The sequence below is a fragment of the Theropithecus gelada genome, chromosome 12, assembly GCF_003255815.1.
Source record: "Theropithecus gelada isolate Dixy chromosome 12, Tgel_1.0, whole genome shotgun sequence".
Lineage (NCBI taxonomy): Eukaryota > Metazoa > Chordata > Mammalia > Primates > Cercopithecidae > Theropithecus > Theropithecus gelada.
In genome coordinates, this window is record NC_037680.1 from 6,439,895 (window position 1) to 6,453,523 (window position 13,629).

Genomic DNA, 13,629 nt, shown 5'->3' on the forward strand with positions numbered 1-13,629 from the left:
CTGCGCTACTGTAAGATGTGGTACCAGGAAGCATTATGGTGGTCCCTATAATTTATTACCCTAATGAGGACTTGTGGGATTGAAAAGGGGAGCTATAAATAATGAAATGGGGTGACAAGCGTGGAATAGAACTAAGGAGCAAGCTGGGCCATCTGGTCACCCAAGTAAGAGGTGCGTGGTGGGCAGTGAGAAGATAGTGATCACTCCACTAAGGTGTAGACAGGTTAGCAAAATGTTTCACTACGGGGATGAGGTTTCAGAAATTTTAGTCATAAGCTCACAGAAGGAAAGGAATGATCAACTCGTGTTGTGGTAGCAGCATCCTGCAATGACAAGCTGCTTCCTGACTTCTACCATCAACAGTGGTCTTAAGCTACAGTGTTGACACAATTGACCACTGAAAGGATGTTCATACAATGAGAGTCATTGAAATAGCAATGTCACAATTAGAGATGATAGTTATTATTTTTCTCCCTTGCAGTTTTTTTAAAAAAAAGATTTAGGATGGTTTTATGTTTAAGAGAAGGTGAACAGTCTTTGTTAATGATTCTACCTGGGCACAGACTAAGCCATTTAGTTCCAGGAGGCAGAGGGGAGTCATGGTCAATCACTCCAGTGACCACTTCAACAGGGAGTAAATGCAAAACAAATTGTAGGAGGCAAGGTTTTGGCATTTTTGTGGAAACCTACTGCTGCATAAAGTGGTTGATCCAACTACTAGGTCATTTTTCCCTTTTAAGATTTCCTTTAAAATCACCGCCATTACCATATGGGTCACAGGAATCACAGCAATATCGTCAGTCAAATCACACACTGGGCAGCAGCAGGGCATTAATTCATCAGGAAACTGTGTTAGCTGTGTATTTTTTTTTCTCCTTTGCAAGCCTTACCAAAGACTTGGTTTCTTAAACCTCCATATTTATGAGCATTTGTTTATCTACCTTTTGTAGCTTCTGAAAATCTGTGAGTTCCTAAAGGGCAAGGATTGTCTTATTTATTTTTGTATCTCTGAAGCCTAGTAGAGGGAGCCTACTGGGTAATGTTTGTTGACTATTGAAGGGGCCTTCAGATCCTCAACCAGTCAGAAAAGTTTATAAAGAAGTCATTGATTTAAGATGGAAGATCACAGGGTCTTTTATTTAAGTGTTGTTATTCCATGTACGTGTGTACATTTGTCTCTTCACAGAAGAGATTTTTCAGCCATTCCTCTAGGAACTAAGAGAAAGAAAGGTAGGAAATTTCATTTAAATCTAATGAGGGAACTGCAATGAATCTGGCATCTTGGAGATTTTTCCAACTCTTACAAATGCTATGATTTACAAAGTGGGAATGAAAGATCATATTGGACTGCCAATGCCCCAGGTCTGACTGCTGCCATCCTGTCCCTTCCCACTTTGAGGGCTGACAGAGCTGTAAACAGTGCCTTCTGAAGTTCCCTGTGATAGGGCTGTATGGGCCTTAGCATGCCAGAGGTGAGATTTCCAACTCTGTGGCCTCTACCGTGTATGACAAATGACCCTAGGTGATGAGAACAGCAACAAAGAGGGCAGCTGAAGCTGGAATGACAAGATTATATACCTGGGGAAGGAGAATACAACTTCAGTTCTGAGGGTGATGAATTTTGGATGATACCACTTGCCAGTAATTAACCGAATAGGAGCAAGGTCTTGTGTGGAACGGAGGCGACCTGAAGTATAAAGTGATGTTTGTAATTCGTAATGAGACTGGGAAGCCTGACAGATCGTTATACTTTATCAGAATTTATAATGTTTTTTAAAGTTAATTAGCTTCCCATATTTAAAGAAATTCAAATGGAAGCCCCCAGACAGAACTTCAGGTAGCCTAGACCCCAGATGGCCTGAGGAAGGTGCTGAAATCCTTTGGGACCTGGTAGGTAAAAAAGCTGACCTTCCTTGGAGATACAGATGACATGTGGTCCTGAATAATAATGGGAAAAAGAAACATAGAGCAGTTTGGCAAGTAGCCTAAACATCTGGTGAAGGCAGCAATGCTCATAACTAACACTTTTTGGGTGCTTACGTTAGGCAAAGCACTATTTCATACAATTACATGCGTGAAGCAACACTATTATTATTATTACCTTTATTTTCATAGAAAAGGAAGCTGGTGTCCACAGAAGACCCAAGATTGCCCAAGATTATCCAACTAGTTGGTGGTGAAGTCAAGTTTCTAGGTCTGGTGGTTTGAATTTAGAGCCCATATATTTAACATTATACTGACTTCTCAAGTTTTCAGATTTCATTTAAAATCCTTAGGATTAGCAATCACAGACATGGAAATGACAGTGCAGACTAAGAATGAAGTGATGTTTGAGATAACAACTTTAAATTCTGGTTCCTCACCATGCTCGCCTAGAACCAACAGCAACAAAATGCTTATACAAGCACTGGAGACCCTGCCCGGAGATCATGATCTAATCGAAGCGCAGTTAGAGCAGGTATGTTAAAAGCATATATGTCCCAAGGTGATTCTTATGTAGAACTAGGTCTGAGAACACAGGTAAGGGATAGAGGATTGGAAGCACGCTAGCCCAGAAGCTCTTGGCCTGGTCAACAGCTAAACTTTGTACCTGGAGCTGCCTATGCTCAGGAATTGTAGGTGGCTAACTTTGATTTTGTGAATAAAAAAATCATCTGAGTATTAGAAGGTTCATTAGGATGTATTCTCTCTAAAAGAATTTCAGGTTCCAACATTTGACAATGTTGACAATCCAGGGCATTGTGGAAAGCTGTCTTGTCAAGTCAGGGGAAGCAGACGTTAGACAATCACACAGTTAACAGATGACATGTAATCACAAGAAAAGTGCTTCTGAGTACAAATACAAGACTGACAGAGTCCAGAAAAAGGTCTTATTTTTTGTGATGTTCCTAGAGCATTGCAAGATGTCTGGTATCTTAAAGGCTAAATAAATGGTATCTACTGAATGAATAAATTAGTGGAAGAAATATGTTAAGTTTTCCAAACTGTAAAGGGTTAAGTCTGAAGAAACTATAGAGCTGTAAGAATTCTACCAATCTTTAGCAACATAAGCAACTAAACTTCTGAAAAAATTACTAAGCCCATAGAAACAAAAGTAGTTTCTTAGAAAGTACAACAGGTTTATTAAAACCAAGTAATTCTGGAAGAACCTGGTTGCCTAAGCTGAGAGAATGAGGCTGGATTGATAGATCTATATACCCATTCGACAAATACTGACTGACTTTTTGTGCCAATTAAGTGCTGGCTGTTAGTAGACAAGGTGCCTGATCTCATGGTACATTTTCCTATGCAGGTACTAGAGTAGGCAAACAAGAAAGAAGTAAGCAAACCCAGCCAGTAAGATTCTGTTTTCTGGTGAACAACACAAAGTAAATGACAGCACATCACATATCCATGGGCATATAATAATGGGCTAATGGTGGGTGCACAAGAAGGAAGACAGGTAACTAGAGGAAGAGTCAGGGGGGACTTCTCTGAAGAGGTGACATTAAAATTAAGAATCACATTGGTAGAAGGAGTCAACCCTATAGATTCTGGGAACAATCGTTCAACAAGGACTTTTACTTGCCAGTAAGAAATCTCAATTTTATTTCACGTGAATCAAGAAGGGGAATGCTATGGTTTTATTCCTTCTTTATAAAGAACATTTTGTTGACTGTGTCAAAAATGGTTTTGGGGAGATTGTGGTGTGGAAACAGGAACTCCAGACAGAAGGTTACTTAACAACTCCAGGTAAGAACCGACAGAGGCTTCTACTCACAAAGGTGGGAGAAGTACATGGATTTAGGATGCATTTCGTAGGAAGTAACTGATAGAGTTACTGTTAGCTGTAGGTAAGTTGCGTAAGACTTGAAGTAATAGAGAAGGAAGAACCAAGGCTCCTTCCCAGAGTTTTGCATAGGCAAGCTGATGGAGAGTGCTGCCGTTTACTGAGATGGGGAGGAGTGCTACGGAAGAGCAGGTTGCTGAGGGCACCACTAATCAAGGGTTCCATTCTGCTATATTCTATTTGATATATCTACTATACTTTAAGTGTAAATATCAAGTAGGCTGCTGCGTACATCATCTCTGAGGTCAAGTCATGAGATACAGATGTGGGGTGACCAGCATATAGACGTGTTTGAATTTACAAAACTCTATCAATTCAGCAAAGCATGGAGTGTAGATGGAAAAGTAGTAGAAGAACTGAGATAGCCAATTAGCAAGTGAGACAGGAGGAAAAGCGAAGTTTTAAAAATATGGACATAGCTTTTTGAATCAAATACTGCTGAGAGCTTGAGTGAATTCAGAAACATTAAGTGTCCACTGAATTGGGCTTCTTGGAAATCACTGGTGATCTTCAGAAGAATAGTTTCTCTAGAGCATTCTGTATTATTTAGAGTTTCCCTAGAGAAACAGAACCAGTAGGATACTTATATATATTAAGAGACTAATTGCAAGGAATTAGCTTATACAACTGTGGGTCTGGTTAACCACGCCTGAAATACATATGGCGGGCCATCAAGAATGGGAAGCTGGAAACTCTCAGGAAGGATGTGAAACTTCAGTCCACAGGTGAATTTTCATCTTTCTCAGGGAAATTTCTGTTCTGCTCTTGAAGCATTTCAACTGACTGAATTAGATCCATTCAGATTACCTAGGATAATCTCCTTTACTTAAAGTCAAATGATTGTAGACACCAAGTATATAACAGCAGTAATTATGTCAGTGTTTGGTTGGATAACAGGGGACTATAACTAGGCCAAGTCGACATGTTAAACTGCCCACCAAATGTCTCAATATTGATTGGAATCAGTTGCAGTGTGAAGGGAGGTGAGCAGGTGGGGATAGCAACTAAAGAGAAGTTGAGAGGAGAGAGGAGGAAAAGGAGAGGTAGTTGCTAAAGAGGGTCATGGGTTTTGTTGTTTTGTTTGGTGGTGCTTACAATAAGATTTTATGTTTATAGAAACAATCAAGTCAGACTTGGGTGCGGTGGCTCACCCCTGTAATCCCAGCACTTTGGGAGGCCAAGCTGGGTGTATCACAAGGTCAGGAGTTCGAGACCAGCCTGGCCAACTCCGTCTCTCCTAAAGATACAAAAAAAAACTCCGTCTCTCCTAAAGATACAAAAAATAGCCAGACATGGTGATGCACGCCTGTAATCCCAGCTACTTAGGAGGCTGAGGCAGGAGAATCACTTGAACTTGGGAGGTGGAGGTTGCAGTGAGCTGGATCATGCCACTGCACTCCAGCCTGGGCAACAGAGTGAGGCTCCATGAAAGAAAGAGAAAGAAAAAGAAAGAAAGAAAGAAAGAGAGAGAGAGAGAGAGACAAAGAAAGAAAGAAAGAAAAAGAAAGAAAGAAAGAAAGAAAGAAAGAAAGAAAGAAAGAAAGAAAGAAAGAAAGAAAGAAAGAAAGAAAGAAAGAAAGAAAGAAAGAAAGAAAGGAAGGAAGGAAGGAGGGAAGGAAGGAAGGAAGAAAAGAAGGAAGGAAGAAAGGAAGGAAGGAGAAAAAGAAAGGAAGGAAAGAGAAAGAAAGGAAGGAAGAAACGAAACAATTCAGTCAAATAAAAAATATGATAATGCTGAAAGGGAGAATTGGCTTCAGAAGGTATGCTAACCCATTAGCTTTAGATACAAACTGATAAATGTATTCTTTTTTAAAAATTATTTCCCCCAAATAAAAAAAAAGTACCAAAGCATCAGCACTACTGATTGAAGATTATAGGGTTCCTGCTTGAGGCACATCATAGAGAAACACATTCTGCATTCAACGACTCCCCAAGGTTGTTAACTTCCCATTACTGGTGAGGTTGACCTGAGGGCAGTTTATCCCATCGTAGGACGCACTAGACCTGGAGCCTACATGGAGAGAGGTAGACTCTTATCACAAAGTCGAGAATTCTTCCCTCGGCTTAGAACTGGGCTTTAGCAGACCTCTGAACCTTCTTATACCATAGAAAAGGTACATGTTATCGTTATTATTTTTCTGAGTAGAGTGTTCCTTGTCACATTCTCAAAGGGGTCCATCACCAGAAGATGCTAAACATGCTGCTCAAAGACATCTTTCAAGCCTGCAGCCTGTGATTTAACTCGATGCTGTGACTCTTTCTGTGCAAGCAGACAGTGTGGGTGAACAATGAGCATGAAAAAGAAGTACAACTGAATGGACTGAGAAAAACCAAAAGGATAAGGACATGTTAAAGAGTAATAAGATTCTTAGATCAAAATAGATGGCTGGTATAATGATATTCACAAACTTTTAATTGTAGCATAAAAGCTTCATACTACATTTAAAAACAACCTCCCAGCAGTGACAAATTGTTATCAAAGAGGAGGTAACAAGAGAATCTTGATGCCCCAGAGATCCCAGGATAGGACACATATACCCTTGTAGGTGTTCTGTGCTTTCTCATACAAAGTTTGAAGTGGAAGGCAATTCCTCCTGGGCCTACTGGTTTGTTGATGCATCTGTTCTAAACTACATTCTTTCTGAAAGTGTTTGTTCAAGATAAATACAGTCATTTTTACCAGTAAATTCCCTGTGTGCAGGGCTTTATTTTTAGCAAACATTCTATGTCCATAGTTGACTTGGAGAATTTGTAAACATTCAGCTTTTTGGGTCTCCGTTTTCAGAAATTATAATCCAGTATGTATGGGATGGGGCGAGGGAAATGCATTTTCTAGGCAACACTCCTGTTGATTCTGATACAGGCATTCAGTTGATCTCACTATGGAAAACAGTACAAACATGTCACTCATTAGGCACTACTACAGCCCAAAACAGGAATCTACTGAACTAGTTTGGATGAAAGTATTAGTGATCAAATGTGTTTATGCATTAGGAGTCATTGGATTTTATCATATAAGCAGAATATGTCACTGCTTATGGCAGGAAAACAATTTATTATTATGCAATTTTAGGTTTCAGTATAAAGCCTGCAGGAAAGAATCATGGGGATAGGAACCTTCCCTGAATAACTTTAACCTTATTCTAAAGTGATCACTAGTTCTACCCAAGTTTATAATCTGCTTCGTGTCCAAGATAGAGCTCTAATTTCAAATTTAGTACAAACAATTCACAGATGAATGGATGAAGGAGATCATTTCAAGGAGAAAGCATTTTGTGAATTACATTTATTGTTCTTTCTCCTCTTCTTCTAGAACAAGTCAAGAAAGTGAATGCTTTTCTTTCATAGCTCTGCGAAAGCAGGGCAGAGAAAACTTTATAATACCTTATGCCACTTTTGGGCAAGGACTAAACTTAATTTTGTTTAACTACAAAGGACAAATGGTTGCTTGATTCCCCAAGAGTTCTTAATTTTGAATGTTTCATTGAGCCTTTATCACACTATCACAACTAAGTCCCTTCAGCCCTAAGTAGAATGTTTTTTCTACTTTGGGGTTAAATCGAACATTTTAAAATATGCATATGAAAGTCTAGAAACAACTTTAAAATAAGATGATTGTCAGTCTCAATGTAGATAAACTGATATTACGTAGGCAATGCCACTCACACTCAGCAATGGTAAAGGGTACATGTGAGTACTTACTATAGGAACATCCGTAAACCTCGACTCTCATGCCAATCTTCCCACTGGGATTCCATTCCAGGGGCACAAAGCGAACAAATCGGGCCCTCACTGAGTGCAGTAGCTTGTGGTGCACCACACTGTCAGCATTCATGTTTCCTGCAAAGGTCTGCAGAGAAGAAAGGAGAGCCAGTGAGGTCTGTGTTATCACCGAATTTCAGCGGAAAACTATATTTGTTACTTCACAAACTCATACTGAGAACATACCTAATTTCTCACATATTTCAAATGAAATATGGGTTGGGTGAAAATCCTGCATCATGTTTTTTTGTTTGTTTGTTTGTTTTCAGAAATACTTCACATTATTCTTTATGAAATCCCTTTTAGGCCGGGTACGGTGGCTCATGCCTGTAATCCCAGCACTTTAGGAGGCTGAGGCAGGCGGATCATCAGGTCAGGAGTTTGAGATCAGCCTGGCCAGCACGGTGAAACCCTGTCTCTACTAAAAATACAAAAAATTAGCCAGGCATGGTGGCGCATGCCTGTAGTCCCAGCTACTCGAGAGGCTGAGACAGGAGAATCACCTGAACCCAGGAGGCGGAGGTTGCAGTGAGCGAGATCATATCACTGCCCTCCAGCCTGGGCAATACAGTGAGAATCTCAAAAAAAAAAAAAAAAAAAAAAATCCCTTTAAAAAATTTTATGAATAAAGCAATTCTACTAAGTCCTGAGGCATGACACCCAAAAGCTTTACAAAATTAACAATACAATGAAATTCCCATGTTCCTAATGTTCATAATCACTGAAGAATGGAAGATAACTGACAATCTGCTTTTAGAAGGAAAGGATTTTATTGAAGTAATTGTCACCATTAATTGAGGCCAGTCGCTATGCTAAGCACTTTCCATTATCATTATCACCATTTTACAGATTTTTTTTTAAAAAAGAAGCCTAGAAAGAGAAAAGGGGAAGGAAAAAAATCTCCAAGTCACCCAATTGGCTAGTAATTAGTTTGAAATTTCTACAGCCTCCTACTCTTCAACAATTTAATTGTTGTTACAGGAGGGAGATAACGCAACTCAGATTTATGTCTTCTTCATTTTCACATTTCCTTGTGAAGTTTAAGCAAAAGTACACACAGCACAAAAGCTATTTGGTCTACTAAGACTGTACTTCAAAGTCTTTATTTGGATGAACAATTATTGGGGAACTTTTTTTGCTGCAGATGAAATCCAAAGGCTCACACCTAATATATTTTTTAATTGGAGTAAATATAGGTAACAAAAAATTTATCATTATAACCATTTTAAAGTAAATAATTCAGGGCATTAAGCATATTCATGTTGTTACACAACCATCACCACCATCCTTCCCCAGAACTTTTTCAACATCCCAATCACACCTCATCTTTAAGACGGGATGTCAGCTAGCATACCGATGTGCCTGCTTCGTTATGAATCATCTACTTTCTTCTTTTCAGCTTCTAATATTCATATATAAAACCTACTTGCTGTGTGCAATCAATGTCAACCAATAAAAAGAAAATCCATTGCTTTCGCAAATGGCCAAAGTGAAAACCAAGTAAGATAATTTTGCCTATTTAATGAAATCCATTTTCAAAGACCTTAAACTTAACCTTGATTGTATTTTCATAGCACTCGTGGATTTAGGTTATCTTGCATAATCTTTGACATTTCTACTACACACAAAACACCCACTAGCTAATCGCTCTGAAATTAGGCAATGGATGTAATTACTATTATGTATCACAAAGCGTCTTATAAAGAAGGGAGAGTCTCCCTTTCTATTTTTCAGCCCCTTCTGCAGCAAAACTTCCATGTAAAAGAATGACTTCGTGGCGAGGAATTTCTTGAGATTTAAATTCAACATTTCAGCTCCCAGGTTTGTCAAAGCTTTGAACATTTTCTCTTCATCCAAATGGAGAATGGCTTTATTTGACAGAATTGCTCTTCCACATCCCCTGCTTTCAGCATTAGCATGTGGCACAGGTATGAAGCTGTCCTCCATCCCTGCTCACCTGGAAAGGACGCCTCCCTGTGGAGTTTAGTTCTTTTAAAATGTCCTTGTCTCCATACCGCTTTGATATGTATTGGAGAAGGAAGAGAGATGGGATCTGGTGGTTTCTTACTGTTTTGGATAGAGTAAAAGTGTGTCATGTTTTTCTACAGCCTAACTGTGGAACCTTCTATTCAGCACTCTCAATTCCCTACTGATTGTGTTCATTACATCCCACCTCCCCAGGCAGGTGAGTCTGTGGGCCTATGGCATTATTTATCGAATCCAAACGTGCAATAGAAACTTATCCACCTTCAAATGACTGGCTGCCCCTTCTGAGTTCGGCATAATTAGTAGATTGAGTATCACACACACACACACACATACACACACACACACACATCTTAAAACAACGTTTAAAATTTGATCGCATACTCCAGATAAAAATATTTGTTTTATGACCTAGCAATGCTTTATAGGAGTTAATCCCGTGACTAATGTATGGTGTGCGCCAACGAGAAGGAATCCCGGACTCTCATTCTGAGAAGATGCAGCCTTAGTATTGCAGTCTCACAGTCTCAACGTCCAACTATCCCAGAGCCACAACATTTGCAGTTTCATAGTCTTAGAGGCTCGTGGTCAAGCAGATCCAAAGTCTCACAGTTCTGAGATCTCAAAGTTTGCAATGAATGGTCCCAGGGACTTCCTGGTGCTGGTAGCTTAAAGTCACCTAGAAAGCATTTAACAGTAGAGGCAGACTGAATCTAAACAAAGCTACAATCAGCCCCTCCCCAAGCTCACCGGTGGATCAAAGGCAATCAATCACTTATCAACGCCGAAAGTTATGTGCTGGATGAATAGCAAGAAAAGACCTTCCTGTTAGACGTATTAAAGACATCGTCCTATCCAAAGCCATCTCAGTTGCTGAATTTAACATGTGAACAACAAGAATGACAACAAACTACTCATCAGAAAAAAAAAAAAAAAAAAAAAAAACCAACGGAAATCCCAAAATGCTGAAAGTAAAACCCTATCAACCTAGCATTGTACATCCAATGCTGGAACTCAGAAAATGATACCCCAAAACATGGCACTTTGACATACAACTAAAGAAGTAGCCTCAATTCTCTCTGACCTTCCCCTCCTCACTCCATCTCTCAATACTTTGTTCCAAAGCACAGGCTATTCTCTGAAGTTCTTTTATCTACTTGGAAACTGAACCCACCAAAGAGAAACACAATTATCTTCAATCTCCTCTCTGAAATTTAATTATTTAGGGAAGATTACAACTCATATTACAGAGAGAAAAAAAAATCTAAAAATTAAACACCACACCTAGAACCCAGATGATCTTTATCTCTAATCCTATTCAATGCCTAAAAAGAATTATTTATTAAAAATAGTCTGAGTATTGGGTCCATCCATTTTCCCTGAAAATTGTTTACTGCTCTTCAGAATGACCACATTTCTCCCATCTCCCTTTCCCCTGTGAAGAAGGGTATTGAAGCATCTGGACCTCACTGAGTTACTGAGTTATCATTCTCTAGCAACTCCCCTGGGCTCATCCATGTTAAATACGCTGGTATGCCTTTTCTTTCTAGTATCCTGCTATTGTAAATTTGTTACATTAACTTGTTACATTTGTTAATTTTCAGTGAACTTTTAGATACCAGAGAGGAAGCTTTCCCCTAACCTCTACACCCACCACCCAAAAAATAGCTTTCAAATATGAAGGAAAAATTAAAGTTCCATGAATAAAATAAATAATTTATTAGCTATATAGCTGCTAAGAAATGCTAATATGAAAGTAGAAGAAATTGATGCCAGCTGAAATCTATGGTGTACAGGAAAGAATGACGAGCTCTCAATCCCACTAGTGAAAATGGATCAAAAGGAAAGGACATCAGTATATCAAAAGGATACCTGCACCCCCATGTTTATCACAGCACTACTCACAACAGCAAAGATACAGAAACAATGCGTGCCCATCAATAGATGAATAGTTAGAGGAAAAGTAGTTTATGCATTATTCAGCCATAAAAAAGAATGAAATCCTGTCATTTGCAACAACATGGATGGAACTGGAGGTTATTACGTTAGGTAAAATAAGCCAGCTACAGAAAGACAAACTTCACATGTTTGCAGTCACATGTGAGAGCTAAATATAAGTTGATCTCATGGAGGTAGAGTAGAATGATAGTTACCAGAAGCCAGGAAGGATATATGTGAGGTTGGGATGAAAAAAGATTGGTTAATGGGTACAAACATGTAGTTAGATAGAATAAATATGTTCTAATGTTTAATACCACAGTAGAATGACTATAGTTAACAACAACAATGTATTATATATTTTAAAATAGCTAGAAAAGGTGATTTGAATTATTCCTAATATGAATAAATGATAAATGCTTGAGCTGATGGATATCCCAAATACCCTGACTTGATCATTGCACATTCTGTGTATGTATCAAAATATCACATACATAACATAACTATGTACAAGTATTACACAACCATTTAAAAATCAAATGAAAAATGCATGGTTAAATATAAAAGACTATCTTTCTTTCTTAAACATTTTAAAAGTCAGTTCATAGTTTTTTAAAAAAATAATATCTTGTAATGTTTGCAAGGCACGTAGAGGAAAATATATGTGAACAAAACTAAAAAGAATGGAAACCACAGAAAATGGAATTATACAAATGGGCAAAAAATCAGAAAGGATATGAAAGATTCAAATAATATTATCAGTAAAATTGACCTAATTTACATTCATAGAATACTCCATTCAACGACTGCAGATTATACATTATTTTAAAGTCCACACAGCACATTCACTGAGACCATACCCTGCACCATAAAATAGGTCTTAGTTAAAACCATACTGTTTGTTTTTTAACCACAATTAAGTTAAATTAGAAATCAATAATAAATTACCTAGAAAAACTTCAAATATTTGGAAGTTAATCAACATACTTCTAAGTATGTTTTGACCCATAGGTCAAAGAAGAAATCAAAATGGAAATTAGAAATTAGTTTGAACTGCATGATAAAAACACTGTATCAAAGCTTGTGGGACACGGTTAAAGCAGGCCTTAGAGAAAAATTTGTGGCTTCAGTTCTTTGCACATAAGAAGAATAACATAAAATTTAAAATCTAATTTTCCACTTCTAGAGGCTACCAAGACAGTAAATTTAATTCAGAATATTAATAGATTGGAATATTACTCAACAATAAAAAGTAACAAAGTGCTGATTCCTGCAACAACACATTAGTTGAGCAAAATAAGCCAGCCATAAAGAGTACAAACAGCACGATTCTGTGCATATAAAATTCTAAACCAGGCAGACCTAAGCTCTGAGGATGGAAACCAGATCAGTACTTTTCTTGACAGTGTGAGGGCACGAATGACTGCAAAAACATTCATCAGTTCATTTGATCATAGCATTCTTGCGAAGGAGGTAGGCTGTTCTATCTTTATTTTAAAGGTGAGAAAACTTAATTTCGGAGAGGTTAAGTGATCCAAAGTCGTAAGTAAAAAAATTATCAGAAGTTGAGACTAGATTATAGGGATTCTGATGAGAGTCTAGTGACCCTTTTACTTCGCTCCCATAATCACCTCCATATATAAGTGGAGTCCAGTTTCTGCAACCAAATAATTATAGTGCCTGCATCACAGCTACCGTTTTCAAGGGTCTCCTCCATGCCAGGCACTTGCTAGGCTCTCTGCATGTATTAGTTCACTTTGTCACACTTATCATCAAGGAAGCTTTTAGCCCACTTCCTCACTAAAAGAGACACCCTGTTCCCACCTCTCCATATGTATTTAACCCTTCTGAATTTGCCGTATGTCTTACAAACATGTGGCTCATTAACGTAGTGTCTCCGCCTTGCTAGGAAAACCCTGGGACTCAGAGAGATTAATGGCAAGAACACACTGCAAATCAGTGCAAGTCCTTTCCATTTACAATTCTGAGTAATATTATACGCACTACTTCTCAGAAATTCATTTTTTTCTCTTTTCCCCAACCCCCCCACCTGCACAACCTTAGGTACTAATATACTGAATTTATCCACAGGTCTTTTACAGTTATAATGAGAT

General features: G+C 38.4%; 1 protein-coding gene across 1 annotated transcript in view; it reads right to left on the bottom strand.

Moving 5' to 3' along the window:
* CNTNAP5 (contactin associated protein like 5) overlaps positions 1-13,629 on the bottom strand; it is a 683,524-nt gene that overhangs the window by 493,134 nt on the left and 176,761 nt on the right. The window contains exon 3 of the mRNA XM_025405058.1: positions 7,532-7,679. Within this exon, the coding sequence (XP_025260843.1) occupies positions 7,532-7,679 (148 nt within the window). The remainder of the gene's footprint in view (positions 1-7,531; positions 7,680-13,629) is intronic.